Genomic DNA, 25,763 nt, shown 5'->3' with positions numbered 1-25,763 from the left:
GAGGGGGAGATGATAGATTGTTTGTTAGGTATTACTTTTATTGGCATTCTCTTACAGTTTGAATGGTTTGTATCCCTACCAATTTACAAAACATTGACCCTCAACATATGGCCCAAATCCTGAATTACTCTTATCAAATGTGCAAGTGGTGAAAGTGCATACATATCCTGTTTGTATATATCCTGGTCATCGCCTATTAGGCCTGTGAAAAATTTCTGTTGGTCAGTGGGGGTAATGGTAAACTTCGCAATTTCAAAAGTGAAACTATACAATATATAATTGAGGGGACAACAGCAGATAGAGTTCAACAAGTTAAAAGCCAATCCTCTTTTTGCTTGCTAAACAGGTGCCACAGGGGGTGGTGAGGAAGAGAAACATGGTTGGGCGGGCAAGAGATTGGTTAAACAACATTAATAGGTGAAAGAAAATGTGTTGGTGCAGATTAGGGTTCCAGATTTTCATTTTGCCACTGTAGCTACCAAAACTTGGTGAAAGAAAAACTTTCTCCAAAGTAAAATGTTGAAAAAAATCAATATAAAGTGTGGTTTAAACAATTTCTTCATAACATAGAACCGACACTTAAAAGTTCTGCATCAAGTGGGTTGTATGTAGACTGTGCCTGCTAGCGAACATATTCTGCTTTCTGGCCAATACAGGGTTCCTTCTGTTTTGTGCACAAACAACTATTTTCTACCTCTATACTTTGTTATTGAGGGAATACTTTCCATCTGGGCTTCTGAGACTTCCTGGTTTATGTGGTACAGGTTTGCATTGAATAACTGAATGCTCTGTTCTCTGAGTCAAATGAGGAATATTGGTGCCAGCCCAGAAATTCCACTCCTACCTTCCTATTGGGCCTGCCCTAGGTTTGAATGGACATTTTACAGTGGGGAAATTGCTGATGTTTGACTCGCATCTCCATCCTGTAAACGTAGTGGGCAAGCAGCAGATATGAAGTCATAATCATTCCTCAAATGAGCACCATCGGAGGATTAAAAGGTTAAGTCCCTAAAGGAAGAAATGATGAACCAATTTTTGTGTAAATATGTTCTGTACTTATAAGCATGACATTTTCTTGGTATAACAAAGCTAAAGTCCCTAACAACTTGTGCGGTAGTCCCACCTCCATACATTTTTCTGAGTCCCTGAAAGTTGCCTAGTCATTTTCTTTTTTGCCATTGGTTTATGGGATCCCTGATGGTCTCCTGGGTGCTCCTCGAGGACACTTCATGGGTGTTCTCTGGGATGTAAGACCTTTCAATTCTCTTTCCATCCTGTATTAGGGGCCACTTGTCTCCTGCACAAACGATCAGTGATCACAACAGTGTCTCATATTTTTGGGGTACCGTGGCCTGCCTCCTAGGAGCCCCATGTAGAATAGGTGTATAAGCGAGAGAGAGAGAAGGGACCCCTATGTATTTACTTTTTTGTATATTTAAAATATTCACAAACATTGAACGCACTATTTGCAATTCTGATCGAGATCAGTTGAGCTCAATAAATACTTTGCAAACCATTTGCTCTTAGGGTTGCCCATAGCCATTCGCAAGCATGAATTTTTATAATAATGGTTGCAAAATTAAAATCATATCTACCTCTCCATCCTTGATTGGTATGTTTTTAGGGATTTTGACAAGAACGCCCAAGTTTCTCCACCAGAGCACCACACTGGAATGTGCAACCGCTCATCTGCACTTTAGCAGTGACAACAGCGATGCATTATCGAAAGAGGGACATTTTAGTAACCTCTTTATTGAAGTAAAGTCTTGCTCGGCCTGATTGGCGGGAACTTTTTTATTGTTATTATCAACATCAAACAGGTAGCTTTGAATGAAAGCACAAGGTTTGTGTACATCATCTGTCTTCCTGCCAATCTCCCATTCGACAGATATGTATGAGCCTTAGAAAGCACAGGTTATGTTATCCCATTATCAGTGACCAATTGTTTTGGGGCAGAGAATAGTGCACAGGCATTTGTGAGGGAGAGCAACACTCCTCTCCTCTAATTTCTTGGTTATTTGTATCCTTTGGCATCCTATACTGTTCATCTCCAAGTATTTGCTCTGTCTCATTCACGGTCTCTAGATTTTATTGTGTGCCATTGGGCAGCTTCTACTCTTTTTCAGCGAATATACACCAAATCATATTGGATTTATAGTGTGCCAGGGTCGGGATCTCTGGACTTGCTATGTCTGGATGAGTGATCATAAATCCCAAATTATATAGGATCCTATCATATTTAAATATCCTGTCATCCTCCATATTGCCAGTGAAGCAGGTTTGGTGTTTGGGGTAACATGACCTGCAGTGTTTTAGAACCTGTGTACTTAATCCGAGAAAATCTTATGTCATAGAAAGAGCCATACTATATGCAGAAAATATCCCACCTGATGATACCCCAGAAGCAAAGATTTCATTTTCGGCCTAGTCCATATGTAATTGATTTGGTGTGACACCTTTGATAGCATAACCTCAAGTCTGCTTCAATAGCATATTCTCACGGGTACTGTTGTGTCTCCTCCTAGTCCAAATCTTACTTCCCTCAATTCTCTTGTCCCTTGGCCCTCAATCATTTTAGATTTACTTGGATGTTACTGGTCAGAGTTGTATAAATCATATAGACTGCCTTCCAAACCAATTTCTCCAGCAGCATTCGGTGCTTTAGTAAAGCACAATCTGCCATTTGTGATTCATCCCTGATATGGACTTGCAAGGTTTGTCAAAGTCTTAAATTGCACAATGCTTCTTTAAACTTCAGGCTAAATTCCTCTGAAAACTGGTCAAAGAATTTCAGTCTGTTCGATCCTCGACCTATTCCAAAAAGGAGATTCCTCTCATTTCACATTCACTAAAACTTCTCAGAGGTCTGTTCTGCTAGAACCTTGCTTATCCTGAGAAGTGTATAGCCTGTTAATTCATTTTCCCATCCCACTTTCTTGGTGTCCTCACTCCATGTCCTACTTACTGTAGATGTGTTCTGCTCCAGGTCTTTAGATCTTGTAATGCCATATAGCTTCATTTGATTACCAGACTGGGGGAAATGTTTGGACCTTGCACATTCTCAGATTGTCAGGTACCTGAACCTGGACATTTAAGCTTAGGCATCCCTCCAGATTTCTCTATGAATCAGACCTGTATAGGCAGTTTCTTCCTGACTCTCATTTGGATATCAGGTTCATTATACTGGATTCCCTCCTGAGTCTCTTACTGCTTACCTTGCTGCTGCTCACCATACCTGCATAGAAGCACCTAACCAATCCAAGAAGGAGGTAGGTGGGGTGTGCAAGAAGCTATTGCTAAAAGTGCAGGTCATCTGAATAATGACTGACAGTGAGCACTTTCCCTTTCTCACTGAGCATTGTTGATTTTTCTCTGGATTTAACACTGCTGCCTTTGCTGCGGTCCATCACCTAGTTAGCATGCCAAGTAGCTGGACTCATAGAAATACATTTGGTCCAAACTAAGCCATTATTGCTAGGGGTTTCGCGGCAATGCTGTCGGTCAGACAGTCATCTGCCTCTTCATTATTGAGCTTTGTTCCCCATGACTAAGAAGCCTCTGCCCAAAGCCTCGGACTAAGAGCCTCTGTGACTTCCAAGTACTGAGACCGACACCATTAACCTTATATTCAGGAGGTAAGCTTATGTCTATGGACCCATTAACTCACTTTCCAAACTTTTCACCGTAAAGGGTAGATTTCACCAACAAATGTAAACAAGTAAGATTTGTTAGTGAGGGTTTTAAAAACATACATATTTTCAGAATTTATACTGCTAGTTGGTTTCTTTTCACTCAGCTTGTTGGCTATAATTCTTTGGATACGGATGGCTTATTGTCTTGGTGCTTAGTAGTTTTTTCCCTAGCATTTTATGCACCTTAATGTCACAAATGATGAAAAGACCCATTGTGGCAGTGCTTGCGGTGTAAGAAAGGTAAGGTGCGTAATTGGTCTGTTCAGCATTGAGAGATGGGTATATTTCTGCTCTCTGGCATTTAACTTTAGTCCGCACAACATATGGTCCTTCAGTGTGCAAAGTTATGTTGATGATATTCAAAATTTTTAAAAAAGGATTAAAAGGAAGTATGTGGATTAGGAATGACGTATTCTGATGTGGACACATGCACTTCTTAAATCTTTTCGAAATCTGTTTTAGTGTCCTACTTGTGTTGGATGCATGAATGAGCTACTTCAACTTTAATGAGTTAGTGTAGTTCAACTTTTATATAAAACATACAATTGTTTTCACCATATTATAGAAGCCTGCCACACTGCATGTTGTGAATTACAGCCAGATTATGACTAGAACTCCACTTCAAGTAAAGTAGTTTTTCAGGATAAATTCTGTTAGTCGCGTACATTCCCACCTACCTGAGAGCTGAAAGAGGATACTTGCAAAAGTAAACCTGTAATCAGAAAGCTGCACTTCAACCATAATTTTAAACTTCTGTTCTGCCGCCATTAGTCTTTTCTCTCAAACTACTGGTGATATTCTGGTCCTCCCAGTCTTTTCTATACCTAGCACTCATCCCTTTATAGTCGTATTTATTTATAAAGTTTTATATAGCGCAAACTTAATCCCGAAGGATATCCGAGTGCTTTACAATTTGAGGGTAAATAGGGAATATACATAGGCATTGCATAAATCGTGCACATAAAAAGACCAAATATAGGCCTTGGCTAGGCGTATAAGGGGCTAGGCATTGAAACATAATGACAAATGGGAGCAAATACAATAGTAAAGTATCAGATTGACATCCTATCTTGTAGTGTGTCCGATGCGCTTAGAGCTGACATTCACTCCTCTTATGAAGGTAAGAACTTGTTCATGAGGAATCTTTTTGCTTCCAGTTTGAAAGCAACCTTGGAGGAGATTCTCTGTATTTCCGGTGGAAGAGAGTTCCAAATTTTTGGAGCAGAGCCCGAGAAGGCTCGTTGACATGTTCTCTTTTTACGGAAGATCTGGGGTTTCAGGAGGAAGGAATTCGCACTCCTCGACGGTCTACCCCCTCTGGATAGTTTTAACTTTTGCTCCAGGTAGTGGGGGCTTTTGAAGTGGAGGGCTTTGTGCGATAAGCAAGCAATCCTTAGTTGAATTCTACCTTCATAGGGCAGCCCGTTTAGAGATTTTAGGACCGGGGAGATGTGGGCATTTTGCTTGGTGCCCGTAATCAATCTGGCCTCAGCGTTCAATGATTCCTTTAGAGGGGCCAACGTGTATTTGGGGAGGCCGCATAGCGTAGCACTGCCATAGTCAAGCCTCAGTAGAACAAGCGCTTGGACCACCTGCTTAAAATTGACTTGAGGTAAGAAAGGTTTGAGGTTCCTGAGTGTTCTCAGAAGGTGGTTAGCTCCCTTGCTTACGTTGCTGATATGGGTCTTCATATTCAGATGTTTGTCCAGTGTGATTCCTAGAGATTTAGCTGAGTCAATAATGCGGGGGGAGCAGTTGAAGAGTGTGAGTTGGGTCATCCAGAGGTCAATATTAGTAGTGTTTCGGGGAGAGATGAGAAGGAATTCTGTTTTGGAGGTGTTTAGCAGGAGGGGGTTCTCAGTTAGCCAATTTTGAGTAGTCAGTAGGGTGGAGTTGAGTGAATTGATGTTGTCCGGGGAGGAGATTTTCAGGTAGAGTTGGGTGTCGTCTGCATACATATGGAAGCCAATGTCCATGGATTTTAGTACATTAGCTAATGGTTCCATAAACAAATTGAAGAGAATGGGAGATAAGGAGGATCCTTGGGGAACCCCCATGGTGACTGGGGATGGTTGGGAGAGAGAGTGGTTCGGCTTAACTCTTTGGGATCTGTGCTGGAGGAAGGACGAAAACAATTGCAGCACCTGCCCAGAGAGGCCCATCCTTTGCTCCAGAATATCAAGTAGGTTGTCGTGATTGACAGTGTCAAAAGCAGACGAAAGGTCGAGTAGGATAAGGAGGCAAGATTCATTCCTGTCAAGCATTATTATGATGTCATCCATGACGTGAGTGAGAGCCGATTCAGTGCTGTGCCCACTACGAAAGCCAGATTGGTGTTGGTCCAGGAGATGGAAACTTTCAATTTGATCGCATAATTGAGACTAGACGCATTTTTCCAGGAGTTTGGCTAGTTTGGGAATGCTGGAGATGGCGGAAGTTGTTAAGGTCTGTGCTGTCTGCTGTAGGTTTTTTTAATATAGGTGTTACCTGGGCCTCTTTTAGGCAGTCTGGGATCGTACCCTGTGAGAGAGAAGCATTGCTGATCTTTGTCCAAATGGGGGGAATTGAATCCTCTAATGTATGTATTATGTTTGGAAGGTCTAGTCAGATCTGTTTTCTCATGTGTTTTTAACATCTCAGGAGGATACTGTTAGAAATAATGTTGCCAGGGTTATCCTCCGGGAAATGACTGAATTGCAATTTTATAAATTTTAACTCGTGTTTTTATAAAGTTTATAAATGTATAGTGTATACTTTTATGGTTGTAATAACTCAAATAAAGTTTTAATGACTGACTGACTAAATCCTTAATTGCTTTGGAGATGGTGGGTGGTAAAGGGTCACTTGATAGATGGGTTGATACTCCGAAGGACCTTATTGATATCATTTTCATTTAGGTTGATAAAGGTGTCCCAGGAAGCGTTGTGCTAGCTAAGTGGAGCAACCTTGTCTGGTGAGGCCAGGGGGGGTGCCGGGTCGTTGGATGTTAATAGAGACCTCCTGGGTTCTAGATCAATGTTAATAAGTCTAGTTTTCTCAGTAAAGTCCGCCAAGTCAACACATAAGGGAGGACTGACATCCGAAGCTGATCGGTTGGGGCTATGACAGATTGTTGTTTAACCAGTTCGAACAGTTTCTTGGGTCGATTGGCCGCTTGGTTAAGTTATGAACTGAAATATTCCGCCTTGGCTGTTTTGATTTGTTTGTTATAAGAGCTTCTAGCTGCTCTAAGGTTTTTTAGATGGTCCGCTGAAGGAGTGGATCTCCAGGAACGCTCTATGGCCCTTAGATTGCGATGTTCCGAATTTAGGTTGCTATTTAACCAAGGTTTAGATATTTTTGAAGGTGCATTTTTTTGGTGGAGTGAAGCAATATCGCCCAAGATGCTAGAGGTTGAAGAGTTATAGAAGTCTGAGTGCATGTACTTCGACTAAGTCACTTTGAGGAGAGAGGGCACGCTTACAGCGGGTTGCTAGGTCAACTGTATTGATGTCTCTGAGGTCTCTTCTCAAGATCTTTGGTTTAGTAGTTTGAGATTTACTCTGAGATCCCTCCAAGTTGATATGGAAGAAAATGGCGTGATGGTCCGACCAATCGCAGGGTATGATGGAATCCAAAGTGATAGAATGTCCTTTGGAGATGATGAGGTCAAGAGTTTCCCCTTTACTGTGGGCAGGCTGGACACAATGTTGAACCAAATCGTGACCCTTCAAGAAGGAATTGAGGCATGCTACGGCTTGGTCATTTGGGTTTGACCAATGAAGGTTAAAGTCTCCCATGTAGATGAGGGACTGCACTGCATTCACGTTTTCGGATATGAATTCCATTCATTGTTCAATGAATGATATTTCTTGTTTCATGCATTCAGGATCAGAAATACGAAAAGCATCTAAGACACTATTTTAGCCTACTTTAATAAGTTCATAAGTCCTCAGTAACGTTGACAGCCCTGCCATTTGAGGACTTTGTCCATAAAGAAGTACCTTTTGGGGTTTACCTGCATTTTGTCCTGATTGCCCAGGACATCTGCATAGTGAACAAAAAAAAGCAACCTGTTAAATGTATTCAGTTGTCGTATCATGTGCTTTAAACTTCAGATCAACTCTTCTAAACTGCTTCTGGATGTCCAAAAGTTGCTGTCTGTCTGTACAAACTAAAAGACTTCGTAGGTAGACTAAGGTCTGAGGCATGAACCCAGTGCTCAATCTAGCCAAATAAAACTGGCTGGCCTACCCTGATCCACTAAAGTTGAGCCTGTGTCTTGTAGTGAAAAGTTAAAGATGGTGGCAAATCCTGCCTCCAGCTGTAAAGTCTCATCGTTCATCACCATTTTGGAGAGAGACATTGAGTTATCACTTGAAGTGGAGTGCAGGAGAGGAACCAGGCACATCAACAGACCCTCACCTAGCAGAATGAATTGCAGTCAAGTGTCTATATTGTGCATACATGCTAACATTGCAGCTTATCCATCCATTTAAAATGGGCCAGAGAGGAGCAGCCTTGTTCATGCAGGGTGGTAAGTGGGCCAGAGCCAGCCTCATGGAAATGCAGATGAGTTTCCACTCAGTTTGTTCAGCTGGTGTGGTCTATGTTAAAAGATGCCCATGTTTACAGCACTCTTTTCAGGGCACAAACTACATATAGAAAGTCCTCAATAATGTCTCATTCCTGGTTCCAGTCATTCAAGAAAATATTCCTTCCAATAATCAGCTGGATGCAAGTGCAGTTGTTCTTGTTCACCGGTCCTTTATCACGATGGCAAATACAGTAACAGCATTGAAATAACAAAGCCCCTGCAAATCTATCTCGTTTCAGGTTTTCTATCCTTCTGCTAAGAAAATGCCAGGGTTGCTTTTGAACTTCGAGTGTATGAGCTCTGTGCCGCTGGCAGTCCAGCATTCACGTAAAGACTAAGCCTTGATAGCAAACTCTCCTGCTTTTGCTGTTGGTAACTTAAAAAATTGTTTTGGCTAGGTTTTACTGAAAGTGTCCCATACCATACCATACTTTGCTTTCTGGTAACTATCATTTGCAAGAAGGAGTCACACCATGTCCTGTTACTAAAGTGGCTTTTCAGAAGGCTCACTTCTTCCAGCAGCTTTGTGATGTTAAGAGAGTGTGGACTCCTCTACCTATCTGGTTCACAGGACCAGCCACCTAACAACTCTTGAAAGCCCCTTTTTTTAAAATCTCTCCTGAGTAAGCACATGCATTGTCGCTTGCGACGATCTATTGTTTTAAAATAAGTTTTTAACCCGTTAAGCGTGCCGCAAATTCCGCCCCAGTGCGGACGTTCCATTGCGCTAACGGAATCGGAACGTTCAGCGGACGTGCGCAGCACTGGCGAGGTAGTGCACGCGACGTCCGCTGAACGTTCGCAACGCTTAACGGGTTAAAAAGCACTCTAAAAAGGGCCTTCTAGCTCGCCCATTACATACCACCATTACATTGCATTGGTTGGCTTCATTGTCAGTCATATTTTCTTCCTTTTCATTGGTGAGCACGTGGCAGCTCCATTGTGCTTCACTTTGTCTCTGTGTTTTCTTCCCTGGAACATGGACCAAATTTTGGTTGATTTTTTGATTAATGTTCCTTTGCACTCCGATTGTAGTCCCTTTTTATGCTTTTGCTTGCAAGATAACTTGAAACCATCAGAGTTGAAGCTCGCTCTTCCCTGTATTTCCAAGAGCTTAACGCAAACAGCTAGCAATGATATAACTGAGTGGCATGTGGCCAATTTCTGGAACACACATTTTGACCGGCTATCACTTTTATTAATGTTCAAATTTAGTAGCTTCTTTAAAGACTGTTGCAATACAGTACGTGTTTTTCTGAATTAACATTTGTCACTGTCAAATGTATTTATTGGTTACCTCTTTTATAAGTTAGAGGATGTTTTATTCATCATCGAAAGCACACAGTGATTTCAAATGATTTATGTTTCTCCTTTACTTATATCCACCACTAACCACTAAAATGATCCTTACCACTCTTTAACTCTACCCACTCCGAACCCTAGTCAACCTTACCAGCCTTTACCACTACCCACCCTGAACCTTAAATTCAGCCTTACTTTCCTGTACCGACCCCTGAATCCTAAATTTGTCCATACTTCCAACCATCAAACCCTAAAATCACTTTTAACTCCCTTTACCTCTGCCCATCCCTAAAACCTAAAATCACTTTTTTTTTAAATAAATATATATATTTTTTTAAATACTTACCTTCCTGGTAAAGACTGCATGTAAAGGTAGGACTCATCCATGTCCTTTTCTGAAATACTTTCTTGCTCACACCCTAGCGCCCCTAAATGTTTTGGGGACACCGATGGTTGTTTTATGCACATCCGTATGTTTGGCGGACACATTCGCCAATTTGCAAGTCCCCCCTCTGATCTTAACCCCCACCCTATACTTCAGGTCTCACCTAAGGCGGCCTATGCAAGATATTTTGTTTATGTACAGGGGCTTAGAGCCCACTCATTGTTAACTGGTGGTTAGCTTAATCATCACTCTCATTTCATTGCTTAGCTTTGGTTAGCGAGTGCTGGCTTCCCTTCCTCTTTGTATGTTTGTTCCTACCCTGGAGATTGGCCCAAGTATGGCTTCTCTTGTCAATGGCCTTCCACAGCTCGCCACTTTTTTTATTTTTTTACTGGCACCCCTTTCCACCCTTTTCCCCTCCTACATTCTTGCTCGCCCTGCCCTCCCTATTGTAGCTTGTCTGGTCTGTCCCTACCCCTCCTCATTTGCTGCTTGCCCCATCCACCCTCTCCCCTTTGTTGCCTGCTTCCTCTCGCCTCACCGATAAAAAGCGCCAAAAAGTCACACATACGGGTTTCAAGGTACTAAGAAGCCAACACAATCTTCAGTTCCGGCACTAGATAAATAAACATATTTTTTTGTATGTTGGTGAAAGCAGAGAAAATCTCCTTCTAGGAAATTGTATCACTTCCCGTCACGGTCAGTGCTGGCCACATCATGGCAATTCTTTTCCAACTTCCAGCCATGCTGCATAGCAGCTGGGCTGCTATACGACACTGCTAAAAGAAAATTAACACATGCAGTAGCTCTCCCATGCACGCGCCCTATTGGTATTTCCAATGCTTTTTCCATTTCCATGCCACTTGTTTTATTCAAATGCACCTTTGAAAAGCATTTGCTCATTGTTTGAACTTTCGAGTTTCAGATATTTCTGTAGTAAGCAGTCTGCCTTCATGGACAAGGTCTCTGGCTGTGCCGAATTCTAAATGGTTGAACTTTTTATCTGCTTTTATACAGAAAAAACAATTATAAATCACTACATGCTCCCATATTCCACAGACATGTGTAGCGCCATCAACCTCTTAAGTAAAAAAATACAGAAGATCCAACAGCACATTCACCACACCAAGCCACCTTCGCCTTTACACCCATCCCTTCTACTGTAATCCACAATGGTTTTTATTTTAAGCCTCATCTCTCGCAAATGTGTCTGACATACGCAACTCCATGGAAGCTACTTCCTATGAGGATGATCTTTTGCAGTTTCCCATCATCTCTGATGAAGCTCTCACCTCGCGAGCCATCTTCCCAGAGGCTTCCAAGACAGGCCAAATCATCCCTCTCCTAAAGAAACCTACATTAGGCCCTGGTGACCTCGCCAACTATCAACCCATCACTCTCCTAACCTTCATGGCAAGTTCATTGAAGTACGCTCAACTCCAAGATCACAGCAATTGTAGCCATTTTATGCACAACAACCAGTCTGGCTTCAAATCACGTAGCAGCATGAAAACTGTTACTCAACAAATCATAGATGATGCCCTCCATATAGCATTGTCTCCTGATATTGCAGGGCCTCTCAGCTGCTTTAAACACAGTAGACCATCCTACCCTTATCCGCACCATAGATTCCCGAATGGCATTCACTGGCAATATCCTTCACCGGTTCTCCTCCAACCGAAACCAGTAAGTTCACATGAGCAGCAACAGGCCCCAAAAGAGCCCTATCACCTGTGCAATCTCCCATCCTTCAATGTTTTTTTCTCTGTCATTTTCTAGCTCTATAAGGAGCCCTTGGGGCTGTACTCACATATAACGCTATCAAAATTCATCAATATGTTGAGGATATATGACTCTACTTGAAATTGTGTTTCTCTTCAGACATCCAGTATCTCAAACACTGCTGGCACCTTATTCATACCTGAATGTCCAGTGCCTACCTGAGGTCAAGAAGAAAAAGCAAGCAATAGTATAGACCTTGCTTAGTAACATTAACCTTGATTGCTTTGAACCCCACCTCTCACCAAATGTTAGGTCACTTGGATTTTCCTTGGACACCAACATCACCATCATGGAACACATGTAAAAAAAATTAAATACAGCCTAATACCAGCTCTCTCTTCTAAACAAAGTGAAGTCCTTTCTTCCTAAAAGTGACTTCGGAACTGCTGTTCAAGTCTACAGACTTTGTCATCTAGATGGTGATACTACCGTTCTCCGTGGCCTCCTTTAAAAGCATACTACACTCTGCAGCATGTACAGTCCATATTCTTGCCCAAGCTCTAAAGAAATATGATCGCATCACCCCCATCCTGATTGAACTCCATTGGCTCCCCTTGCTGGACCGCACCATTTTCACAACCAGCTGCATCATTCACAAAACCATCACAACCAGCATCCCTGTTTATCTGGCAGAAAAGCTCAACGTTTCTGATGATTCTTGGCACACTCGCAGCCCAACACCATCAGACTGAAGGCAAGGAAATGCAAAAAAGAAAAATACATGGCAACTGGTCTTTGCCATCGTTTCGCCCATGATCTGGAACAACCTCTTATCTATCAAGACTACTCTAGCACTGCTTCTATTTAGGAAACAGTTGAAGATGCACGACTTTAAAAAACACTACATCACAGTACAGTATAAGTACAATTGTGCTCTCAGAATCCAGCTATTTGTCCTATGACTCTGTGTGATTGCCTTTGAGGCTGTGCAACGCTTTGCTGCTTGTTGGCTAGGTTTGTTCTAAACATATTCCACGTACATATACCATATATATCATTCTGGTGACTCAGTTCTCTTCCCTCCTTTCAACAACTGGACTGAACACTTCCCCTTTTTTCAAACAACATCAGAATCACATTGGACACCTGAAAACAGAACACAGCAGTGAGTAATCAACAAGACAATTAACATGCTACATATAGCATGAGACCTCCTTTGCAGTTAGTCTAAAATATATCCCAACGTGGAAGGTTACCTGAAAAAGGTAACCTGCTATAATGCCAGGAAATACATATTGAATTTACTAGTTGTAGGGTCTCAGTAGCATGCTTCTTAGCCATAATATACATAATTCTTTGTTTTATACCATTACAGATGTCTTCTTTCCTTCTGCATAGACACTGATTACAGGTGTTTGTGGAGTCTTCTGTCATCTGGTGATACTATGCAGGGACTATCAGAAAAGAGGCGATGGAAGATAAAAATACAAAAATGGGTTTAAGCCAAAGTGACCACTTTCTAGCAATATGTTACCTTTCTTTTATGGTCAGTAGTATGGTTAGTATCGTATAATGGGTTGATGACTATCAAATGCCTTTAACAGAAGACGGAGATTTGGCAGTTTTTGAGTGTTGGTGTCTTAAAATAGTTCCTTCCCTGTCCCCTTTCTAGGTCTCCATGGAAACCAGATAACATTGTCTGTGGTAGCGGGGCTGAATATATACATGGGAAAGGCCCAGTAAACAGTTGTGCAAGTGTAATTTTAATGTATTACATTTTCCCTGAGTTTAGTACTCAGGTTACATACAGCCAGTTTTCGTTGGTAGCTAGTGCTCTGTGTTGCTGCTAGTGACCTCAGTCGTAACAGAAATTGGTTAAAAAAAAGTCTGTCTCCAACCCTTTGAACTTTATCGCTGCTATCTGATTATAAGTCTATTTAACGAGTCTGCTTTCTTGCATCTTCTTAATCATTCAGCATTTTTAGAGTGCGCCACTGTCACCCCTGTTGGTATCTGGGCACTGGGGTGCAAACCTCTGTCGGAAAGCCAGATCTTGAGGAAACTGCAGGAAGAGGGAAGAAAAGAGGAGAAAAAGAAAAAATAAGTTGCAGAAAAACGAGCGAGCAGAAAAGGCAAAACTGAGGGCAGAAAAACTAGCAGGAAAGACAAAATAGAGGGCAGAAAAACAAGCAGAAAAGCCAGAACAGAGCAGAAGAGGGCAAAATAGAGGGCAGAAAAACAAGCAGGAAAGGCAGCTGAAAAGGCCAAACAGAGGGCAGTAAAATGAGCACAAAAAGGCTAAACAGAGGGCAGGAAAATGAGCACAAAAGACAAAATGGAGGGCAGAAAAAGCAAAACAGAGGGCAGAAAAGCAAGCAGAACAAGGCAAACGGAGGGCAGAAAAACGAACAGGAATGGCAAAACAGAGCAGAGAAACAAGCAGAAAAGGCAAAAGAGAGCAGAGAAACAAGCAGAAAAGGCAAAACAGGGCAAAAAGATTAAGCAGGAAATGCAAAACAGAGGGCAGAAAAGGCAAACAGCAAGAAACGAGCAGAGGAGGCACAAACAAAGGGCAGCAGGTAGACAGGCAGCAGAGGATAGTGGACTCCAGGCAAATTGTACAGGAGAACTGTCACGGGGGAGCTGTCACGAGGACCTGCTCAACAGGGTCGCGCTGCAGCCTCCTTTAAGTAGGTTCTGGGAGAGGGCGGGGCGCTGGGTGGTGGGAGGAGGGCAACATCAGGAGGAGAGAGACAACGGGAAGAGGGAAAAAACTAGCAGAAAAAGGCAAACCAGAGGGCAGAAAAAGGAGCAGAAAAGGCAAAACAGAGAGCAGAAAACAAGCAGAAAAGGCAAAACGGAGCAGACCAGGGCAGAAAAACAAGACGTAACAGTAAAACAGGGGCCAGAGAAATTAGCAGAAAAGGCAAAACAGAGGGCAGATAAACGAGCGGAAAAGGCAAAACTGAGGGATGAGAAATGAGCAGGAAAGGCAAAACAGGGTAGAAAAACGAGCTAAATAAGCAAAACAGCAAAGAAACGATCAGAGGAGGCACAAACAGAGGGCAGCAGGTAGACAGGCAGGGGTAGCGGACTTCGGGCAAGCTGGATAGGATAACTGTTGCAGGGGTTTGCTGGCACGAGGACCTGCTGAATAGGGTTGTGATCATACATTAAAATTAGACTCAGACATTCAATTATTTATATATGGATTGACCATTCTTCCATAGGCAGCAGGTTAACTCATTTGAGGTCCTTGCTTGAAAGAGGAGGGACTATTTCCCCATAATTGCAATTTTAAGCTTCCCCTTACATTTTTATGAATGAGTGCAGCACATTAGAGCTTATTAAAGAGGAAGATAAGGCCAGATGTATTGGTTTATGAACACGTAACTTTTTTGGCTGGGTCAAAAGGACCAAGACCTTAACTTTTCAAATATTGGTTGTTTTAGAAAGAGGGCGTGTCAGTTTAATTGATTATGAAGAGAAAACTAATTTTGGACTTACTCTCGGGTATGGGAAGGGAGGGCCTGTGTAGAATACTTAATCTGTGGTTTGATGAACATTTGCATACTGGAATGAAAGAAGATCAGGAGCACTTTGGGACACCTCCTAAGTAAAGATGATGCTTGATTTAAAAATTTGCAGAACAAAGGTAAAACCTTAATTAAAATAAAGAAGGGGAAGGCCATTAGAAAATTATGGACCGAAATGGAAATTGCGTTCTAGATCAATGATTGAAAAAAAGTTCTAGAGGATGGTACCTCATGATTCTTTTACAGCCTGTGAGATGCCAGCAACTCAAATACCCAAGAGTACATAAAGAGACTCTATCCGGAAGCTCAATCCCAAACTTTGTTTTGACTTTGGGAAATTAGCTAGGCAGGTCCAGCTACTTGGAAGTAGGCTGTAATATGGAAAGGGAAACAAAATGTAACAAATAACATAAAACTTAGTAAAGCAATAGGCCCAGCCACAGTACCTTATGTGGTGTATAAACGGGACTCAGATTTGTGAGCCACATATCTTTTCCCTAATTTTTATTTAATTGGACATTACAATTGCATTCCACATATTTGGCAAGGCTACTTAGTAAGGCCCATCAATAAAAAGGGCATCCAAGTTGATCCCCCATCATACCAGTTAATATCGCTACTCGACATTTCATTAAAAAGAATTGGGAACATTTTATTAAAAGCCTCGGAGGATTTGGCTGTAGTAGAGCACTCAATTCCTTTAGAGCAGACCAAATTCTGAGGTGGACAATCAATGACCATAAAGACGTTTTCTCTACATTACCTTATGCTGAAAGTAATATGCCCGGGCAATTTTTGTTTGTGTTGTGGATTTTAAATCTGCTGTTGCCATTGAATAGGATTTTACTATGAACAAAATTGGCCAAACGAGGCATCCTAAAAGTGCTGTTATCCTTATGCATTGCTCTTCATACTAATACATGGACTTCGGTTCATGCGAGGGTGCAGTGAGAGTGAACTTATTGACTTTATACTCTGTGGATTTGAAGCAACATTATTGATTGCACGCACACTTTGTTTTCTCTCTTTCTTTGTGATCATCCTGAAACTCTAAATAAGAAGTACAATGGCAGCCTTGCAAAGATAAGTGGGGGACACTTCAATATACTTTTCTATGCTGGCAATATGACAATTATCGATTGCCTGCCTTTAGGTTTGCAGAGGCAGCGAAATTCATTGCGCGGGTATTGCAAGTTAAACCATTTAATCGTGAACACCTTTAACCCACAGGTAAAAGATATGAGAAGGAAGAAATGCATATAGCAGTGAAAATTTGACAATGTGATTCTGATCATCATATAAATATTTGGTTTTTCCTTTAATGAAAAATCATCATTTAAAGAGCAATAAGAGTTGTGATTTAGTCAATAAATGGTGGTGATAAAGGAAGTATTTGCTTTAACAGGAAATTTGGAAGCTTCGCAGCAAAGCCAGTGTTTAAAGCTTATTGGGTGAAGTTCCATCCCCAAAATGTTAAACTGTCTGAAAGTAGAGTCTTCAGAAATGCTTTTTGTTTGCCCAAAGCTTTTGAATTGGCAGGCTTATAGCAAGAACTGTTGCTACAATCGATTAGTCCAGAAAGTGATATTTTAAGTATTACATTTTCAACTTTTTTATAACAAAGCAAAAGTCTAAATCAGTGGACTTGGAATGCTATAAAGATTTGTCTCGTTGAAAACCCAGTTAGCTAAAGGAACAAAGGGTAAAAGCATTATAACCTTTTGCAAGTATGGGCTGGAATTTGATCATGGAATAATAATAGTAGTAAAACACATATTGTGCTAAGAGAAAAAAAGAGCCTGCGAGAAAAAGGGGTGGAGCAGAAAGTTATCTTTGATACACTTTTAAAGGAGTAAAGGATCATTTTACTGAAGACTATCAGTTACTCATGTAGAAAACTTTTGCTATTGCGAATCGGGCAAAAAATCAACACACAGAATTCAAAATGTGAAAAACTTTACCTATGTCTTAGAGCTCCATTAGGATGGCGGGCGGATTACCCCTGCCGGGCCGGCGGTGGCAATTCGCCTGCCATCCGTGTTGAAAAGACCCCCCGCCATATTATTATGGCTGGGGGGTCCGTTACGGACGGAAAGACCATCTGCCGCATTTCCTTGTGACCGGGGCGGAAAGGCTGCAATATGGTGGCGGTGTCTTTCAGACACCGCCAGCCATATTACTAGTGCGTGTAGGAATGTGTAGTGTGCTAGGGGGGCTCGTTGCAGGCCCCCAAGGACTCCGGGGGGTGGGGTGTGCACATGGGGGGTACCTATGGTACCCCCCTGCAGTTCCATGCACAACATGGCAGGCACCCCGCGGTGCCTGCCATGTTGTGCATGGAAGTGCACAACATGCCTCCCTAACATTGTGGCGGGCGGTGCTGAGTGCACCGCCCGCCACAATGTTAGGGATGCAGGATGCGCCCGCCATTGTGGCGGGCGCATCCTAATGGCAAGCACGGGACCCCCGCCCGCCATCCTAATGTGCCCCTAAGTGTTTCCATAGAGGGTCTGGAAATCTCTTCCGTAGTTTGATGCTTTGTCCTTATGTTCTTGTGAGGACGTGATATTTAAAGACAATATTAGTTAGGTAGACAGATGTTGCCTGAGGCATTTATTTGTTCTCTCGGTTTTGAAAAGGATTCAATTATGGTTACCTTATCTATGAATCAATTAGTGCAAAAGAAATGCTTCATAGACTATGTGTTTATTATTAAATAATTTGTTTTGAGTAGTGGTATTTTTATTGTAAATGGGATATTAATTCTGGATATTTCCATTGTTTGTAATTTGTAATGGTCTGTTCCTTATTAAAGAGAAAAGATTTCTAACTCTTAATCATTGCAGTCCTAACATAGAGTTTTTCATTTTTTTTATTATCGTAGGCTGCTGATGAAAATATGTACATTAGTTAATTTTCTATATATTATTTTATATTGAGATGCAGTAGTTCATATGTTAAGTGTCCTATTTTCACAAATGTTTTATTATCTGAAATTCATTAATTTAGGGCTTAGATTGACTTTCTATTAAAAATTCTTAGGTATATTCCTGAATTAAAACAAGAGAAAATCTCTGTTTTGCTTAAGGAGTAAATACAGTTACTCCAAGTTCCAATTAGTTGAAACACCTAACCTGAAGTTGTGCATGATTCATTTTTCTCTAGGCTCGCTAGCAAGCAAAATTCGTCGAAAAGACAGTCTTGCAATCAAACTTGGCAACAGACCCTCCAAGAAGGAACTAGAAGATAAAAACATTTTGCAGCGGACTTCAGAAGAAGAACGACAAGAGAAGTGGCAACAAATTGGAACGAAGCTAGTGAGGTATACGTTTCTGTACAAGATCATGTTAGAATGTTTTATCGTACCCAAGTTGTTTTTAAGCCCTAAGCTAGGGAGAGTTCAGACCATTTGGTGCTTAAGATGGATGGCAATGTCATGTCCCAGCAAGAGTGAATAAATATGAATTCCATCTCATCTCTGTTTGAACATTAATACTATTCTTCATATAGAGGACCTTGGGATCTCCACTGCATGCACCAACTTGCTCCCAAAGGGGGGGGATGAAAAATCCCTAGTAGTGCCACTGAGAGCTTCGAGTGCCTTAACAGTGCTACAAATAAGGCAAATCAGGCAGCAGTATATTACTTGCAAGCACAGAATGCACTGCTGTGGGAAACACTAACTCCTGACAAACTCGGGTGTTGCAGATATGGGTCTTTTTGTGGGCTGGGTTCTTGAATAGTCGTTCTTCCTTCAAATACCTTCAGGAAGAGTGGGCCTTGGAGGTCCAGGACTGCCTAAATGCGTGTGAAAATACTCTGGTCCAGCATCAGGCTCAAGATTTCAATGTATGCATATATGTACTCTAGTGAAATGGCCAAGTGAATCCAGAACGAGAGGCCAATGACCTTCCATCAATGCTTGTCATCTACATGCTTGAGACTTTGACTCCGATTATTCAGGTATTGCAAAAGTGCCGGGATAAAGCAGGCTTGCAACAAATAGCTGCACTTTTTTTGGAATGATAAATACCAAATAATTTCCCTGCATCTGTTTACATGGAAACCGTAGTCGGTGACCTTTGGAGTATGACTTGATTCCCTCTTAATCTCAGTGTGACTGACTCCTTTAATGGAGTTACTACAACAACTTGGTATTTTTTGTTTTACAGTTATGCTGATAACACTTCTGTTGATCAACATTCAAACTTTATTTGACGAAAATAACCGGCACTTCTCTGTTTCTTTAGTCTTGATTTAGAAATGGATGTGTGATAATTTTTTTTAAACTAAGTTCTAGTAGTACAGATTTTTTTTTGGGGGGGGGGGGCATTCAAACGAGCTGCCCTGACAGAAATTTGGCCTCAACATCTTGCTTCTTTGCACCACTGGTTTATGGGGATAGAAATGCGGGTGCAACGTGAAGATTGGGTCTCTAAAATCTCCCAACCTGGTCAAAACAGGAAACAGGATTTTTCATCTGTGCATTCGGATTTTTATTTCTATAATGAAAATTACACAACAAAAAATAGCTGATGCGGCAATTGTTGTCATGGATTGATTATGCAAAGAGCATATTGTCCGGCTGTCCCAAACATCAAAATGCTTAACTGCAAGGCTTTTTTTTATTTTATTTGATGGTTTGAGTCGGGCCATTTGTGGGACTGGGTCCATTTTGTGTGTGGGTGGAAATACTTTATTCATGGAGGGAAATGTGCAGGAATACAAAAATAAGCTAACATTATGTGAATCACTAGATTTGCAATTTGAAGTAGAACCCGATCTTAGCCCACAAGGTAAAAATAATTACAAGAACCAAAGAAAAACCATGCCTATCTTTTTTTTATTTTATTTTTTATAAGAAGAGGCAATTTGATGAGGTACCTACACAATGAAACTAACTGATAGTGTTTTCTGTGCCTGGTATATTATGTGATATATATGTACACTGTAACCACTGTTTCTTTTCTTTTTTTTCTTGAACCACAGGAGACTCAGCCAAAGGCCCACAACTGAAGAGCTAGAGCAAAGAAATATCCTGAAACGTAAGTCCATATTGTGTGTTAATCCGTTTACCCATTAGCGATCCCTTTCACACACCCTCTCATCTCTTCGTTTAGCCCATTGTAAGCCCAAGTGACCACGATGTTGCCCCTGTTTCTTTCTTCCAATCTAACTTTGCTTGCCTCTCTCCCATCTTAGGATGGTTGTACCTCTCCTCTCGGCCTATGTGTATAGAGCTGTAACTAGTTCCGCAAATCAAGTGACCCATTTCCAAAAAGGTACTTGTGAATAAGACAGGGAAGTTTGAAGAGGGAGAGCCTTTTTATCAGAAGACAATGAAGAGATTTAAGTTTGGGCTTAGATGGAGAGTGGGGAGGCAGATCAGGCGGGCAGCAGTGTTTTGTACTATCTGAGGTTTAGCAGATAGAGCTTTGTTTGCAGCAGTCATAAGGACATTTCCATTATCTAGATTACTTATAAGAAGTGCCCGACTGGGGTGGATTTTCAGGACTGCAAAGGCAGCCTTTGGAAAGCTGTCCTCAGAACGTGCTTAATTCCCAAGCAAGACCCAAATACTTGATCTTTCATAGAGAGGGCGTCATCAATAAGTATGCCTAGATTTTCTCACGGTTATGATAAGTTGCGTTTTGTCTGCATTGACCTTGAGCAAAGAAGCAGTATTGTAATGTTTTAGCAAGAGGTGTGAACAATGAGGAAAGGGGCAGCGGTGGTCAATTATGAACCCCTTGTGAATGTTAGATGAGCGATATGACTTGCATGGTAAGTGAGCTATGTTACTATTTGTATGAGCTTCATGGGGTGAAATTTATATAAGGACGTACCCTAGTCATGGTTTTTGGTGGTCTGCCCTAATGTTAGTCTTAGAAGAAACAAGTTGTTAGATGTAATTTCCCTACTTGCAAGGTTGGAATTTACATCTGGTCTGTGCCTGGCGAGATATGACATAGCAAGAAGTGGTTTAGTAGAATGTGGAAAGAGATTGCACTGCAGCATTCAAGCCCATATGGAATGTATGTGCTTTCCGATTTTACATGTAGATGCCATAGTGAAACAACTTTGCCTGTATAAATGATATTATCATCTGGTGCAAAGCAAGAATAATGGCTACATTTGATATTTGATGTACGAGTTCCAGTGAGTAGAATGTGGATGGGGCATCTGTACTGCTGCTGAACTTACATTCAGGAGAGCTCAGTTGATACTTTGCACATTAGTATAGTGTGACAGGAAAGAGACTGTGAACAAGAGTTTTTTTTAATCTAATGTATTTGTAGCTGTTTGATGACTGAGAGAGGAGCCTGTTTTTTTTAATGCTGAAGATCCTGTGTGTGTTTGCATGCACCGCAACTGGTAGAGGTGAAAGAGGTAACGGAGCATGGCAATTTACCAGTGGCGGCTGCTCCCGGGAAGCATCAGCAGGTACTGGTGAAGAGGGGGAGGGGGTTAAAAAATAAAAAAAAACACTTACCTACCTCCGTCCTCTTCCTGGGTTCTTCACACTGCACGCAGGAAACACCCGGGCTCCCACGCTCCCTATAGCCAATCACAACTCTGTAATGCAGCTTTGTGATTGGTCTCAATGCCATGGTTCGGTGCTCAGCCAGGGAATGGAAGCCCTGGGCATGTTATCCGGTATTAAGGGTGTCTTTCATAGATTCACATGCCTGAATCATTCCCCGTCGTCGAGAAGGGAGTCTCCGGTACATAGAAAAGTAATGTCCTATAGACATATATAGAGAAAAATAGGCCTAAGGGCCTCACCTTAGTAGCCTATCTATGTCCTTTTGTAAAAAGGACCAAACTCCAGAAGGTAGCCAATCAGCTATCACCTCCCTCTAGAACCTTCCTGTCAGAAGCGTGAGTTTTCCTCAGATTTCCTTGTTTAAACTCTTTTCTTCACAGAAATTGGGTATTTTCTTCATAGTTCTACCATGGCTGATCAACAGAAGAAGGGTCTCTTCAGAGCTTGCTCTTCTTGTGGTAAGAAGAGGCTCCATATTGATGATAAGCATGAAACCTGCTTATACTGCCTTTTTCCGGACCATAAACCAAAAGAGTGTAGAATTTGTAGAACCTTCTCTACAAAAACTCTAAAAGACAGAGAAGGACGACTACTACTCTGGCTGAACAGGCTGAAAACCAGAGACAACCTTGAGTCTTCAGAGGACGGTGAGATAGCTTCTGTTTCCTCTAAATTGTCCTTGGAGAGGCCAAGGGTTACTTCCCCTAGCCCTACAGATGTTCCTCCCAAAAAGACTGCCAAAAAGTCTTCAGAGGCAAAATCCACAACGTCTGACAAGGAGGTTCCTGCATTCAGGAGCCTGCGCCGTCGTCGACGCCGACTTCGTCGACGCTTTCCTCAGCGCAGAAGAAGACTGTGTCGCCAGTCTATGTTTCGACGTCGACGACAACGGTGTCGACGACGACAGCGTCGTCAGCCTTCTCATCGACGAGGACGACTACTCCATCGTCCACGGCGGGTAAGCCTGTGTCGTCGATTATCCTCATTAAAAAGCCATCGACGACGATAAAGATTTCGTCGACAATGTCGACGAGGACACTCTCGTCGACGAGCGTGCCGTCGACGAAGACATCGATGACGATGAGGTCACCTTCGACGAGTGCACCGTCGACGAAGGTGCCGTCGACGAAGACATCGACGACGATGAGGTCACCGTCGACGAGTGCACCGTCGACGAAGGTGCAGTCGACGAAGGTACCGTCGACGACAATGAATATTCAGTCGACGACGACACCGTCGACAACATCATCGTCCACACTATGGAAGCAATCGGAGCTGATTTCAACGTCGACAGCTGCCATTCAGCTGTCTACGATCCCACCGTCTACGACCGGGCCATTAACACCAGCAGATGGCTTGTATCAAACCCCTCTGGGAAAAAAGGGCACAAAAAAGCCAATAACACCAGACTTAACGTCTCCCAGTAGGGTACAAAGGTCGCCCCAACTTGCCTACTGCAGGATGAGGACTCAGATGAGGAGCTGGAGGGACAGGCCACCAGTCCTTCACACCTAATAGTGAAGTGCCAAAGCACTGATGAGGAGGGGGATGACGTGGAATTTACAGAAGAGACTGTGCATTCACAAGTCCAGACGCAAACCACGCCAATGGTATGCCTTCCAGCGTCTATAGTTTCTGACTTGCAGTTCTTGATTCAAGACTACAAGCAGCGATTTCCTGAAGTGCCCTCTGCTCCATCAGCGGGAACAAATCCAGCTGCTTCTGGACCGACGCCATCTCCACGGCCTAGATCATCACCATTAGTGATCCGTCAGGAACGAGAGCCAGTGCAGGATATCCCGTCTTCTGACGAGGAAGTTGAAGAACCGGAGGATGGAGAGGTCAGAGATGACCAGTCTGACCATAGAGACGATGAGGACTACATTGCTCCTTCTCCTGCCACACCTGAGCCCACTTCCTCAGACTCACCGCCAGTGGACATTGGCGGATTTCACAACTTAGTGGAGAGAGCGGCCAAAAGATTCCATATGACGATGGAATCTCATGAAACAGACTGTTTCCTATATGATTTTAAAGATCCGGTTAGGAAAACGACCAGATCAATTCCTCTCATTGAACACATATGGGAGCAGGGAAAACAGCTGATGCAGACACCAGCCTCAGTTTCAGCAGTGGTGCCACGGCTGGACAAAAAGTATAAGGCACCAACTACAGCGCCAGCCTGCATAAATGGTCATCCCAAGCCAGATTCTGTGGTTACCCAGGCGGCACAGAAAAATTCTAGGAATCCGTCATCTCCATTGTCAGGTCCACCGGACAAGGAGGGCAGGAAACTAGACAGTATTGGCAAACGCTTTTCTACCACGTCTGCCATGACTGTGAAAGTAGCTAATTCCATTGCGCTACTGGGCTGCTACAACAGGCAATTGTGGGAGGATATCGCTCCGTATCTGGCGGAGCTACCAGACAACTTGAAAGAGGAAGTTCAATCACTCCTTAAAGAGGGACAAACATCAGCATCGGAACTTATTGATTGTGCGATGGATGTTGCAATGACCGGCTTCAGATAGCTTGCTGGGCCTGCGGTCTTGCGAAGGCAGGGGTGGCTCAAAGCTACATCTTTCCGCCTAGAGGTCCAAACTAAGGTACTGGACATGCCTTACGATGGCCAACACCTCTTATGGCAGAAAATCGACGAGGCCCTACAAACAATCAAGAAAGATACTGACACAGCAAAGGCGCTTGGCACACTGCAGTTTAGGAGCCAGTCCTTTCGAGGGGGCAGAGGTAGAGGTCAATCCTCTTACAAAGGATCTTACCAAAACAAATCCACCTACTCCTATAACCAGGGCCGGTCGCAATACCAACAGCGACAGCAGCAACAAGGTCGCCAGACCTCGTATGGAAAGTCCAACTACAGAGGAAAAAACCAAAGGAAAACCACTGGCGGACACCAATGACCTTTTCCAGCAGCCAGTCCATCCACAATCTCATTTTTTCAAACTTGGAGGAAAACTGACACACTTCCTCAACAGTTGGAGATCAATTACAACAGATCGGTGGGTGCTCCAATTGATCCAATTCGGACATTCGTTGGAATTCAAATCAATTCCCCCGACAACTCCTCTTCGCAAAATGCAACACAGGAATTTACGATTACTCCTTCAAGAGGTCTCTTCTATGTTGAAGAAAGGAGCAATAGAGCGAGTACCATCAGCTCACAGAGGAAATGGATTTTATTCCCGCTTCTTTCTGATTCAAAAGAAAGGGAAGAAATGGAGGCCCATCTTAGATCTCAGGGCACTCAACGCATTCATGAAGAGTCAATCGTTCCGCATGGTTACGATCCAGGAGATTCTAGGGCTACTAGAGGAAGGGGACTTTATGACGTCTTTAGATCTGCAAGACGCATATTACCACATCCCTATTCACAAAGGCCACAGGAAATTCCTCAGATTTGCAGTGGCGGGCCAACACTATCAATTCTGTGTCCTCCCATTTGGCCTCAAGTCGGCACCTCGGATATTCACCAAGTGCCTCTCTCCAGTGGCGGCTTTCCTACGACAGCATGGACACCAGGTCTTCCCATATCTGGACGACTGGCTGGTGAAAGCACCATCTATTGCAGGCGCAGCCAAATCCTCCAGCGCCTGTCTCAATCTTTTCCAGCACCTGGGCCTGACGCTCAATCACGAGAAGTCTACTCTTCAGCCCTCCCGAGTTCTTACCTTTCTCGGGGCGACATTGGATACGGAATGTTCAAAAGCATTCCCATCTCAGGAGAGAAAGCACAAGCTGATCACTCTGGCCACCTCAGTGGCCTCGAAGAAAACTTTACTGGTCCGTACTTTCAAGTCCCTCTTGTTCCCCACTGTCGGCTCAGAATGCGCCCACTGCAGGAGGCCTTGTCCAGGCAATGGACTCAAAGCACAGGTTCTTTCGAGGATTGCATTGTGACAACTCAGCAAATGACCAAGGCCTTGCTCTGGTGGAGGTCATTCAAGAACCTCTCGCAAGGGCTACCGTTCCTGCTTCCTGCAGC

The 25,763-nt window shown here is 42.8% G+C and overlaps 1 protein-coding gene across 3 annotated transcripts in view; it reads left to right on the top strand.

Moving 5' to 3' along the window:
- Positions 1 to 25,763, top strand: part of PHACTR2 (phosphatase and actin regulator 2) — a 553,469-nt gene that overhangs the window by 475,327 nt on the left and 52,379 nt on the right. For all 3 annotated transcript variants that reach the window (XM_086927168.1, XM_086927167.1, XM_086927166.1), the window contains 2 exons: positions 18,379 to 18,535; positions 20,203 to 20,258. In XM_086927168.1, the coding sequence (XP_086783294.1) occupies positions 18,379 to 18,535; positions 20,203 to 20,258 (213 nt within the window). The remainder of the gene's footprint in view (positions 1 to 18,378; positions 18,536 to 20,202; positions 20,259 to 25,763) is intronic.

The sequence above is a fragment of the Lissotriton vulgaris genome, chromosome 6 (assembly GCF_964263255.1).
Source record: "Lissotriton vulgaris chromosome 6, aLisVul1.2, whole genome shotgun sequence".
Taxonomy (NCBI): domain Eukaryota; kingdom Metazoa; phylum Chordata; class Amphibia; order Caudata; family Salamandridae; genus Lissotriton; species Lissotriton vulgaris.
This window is presented reverse-complemented; position numbering and strand designations above follow the sequence as displayed.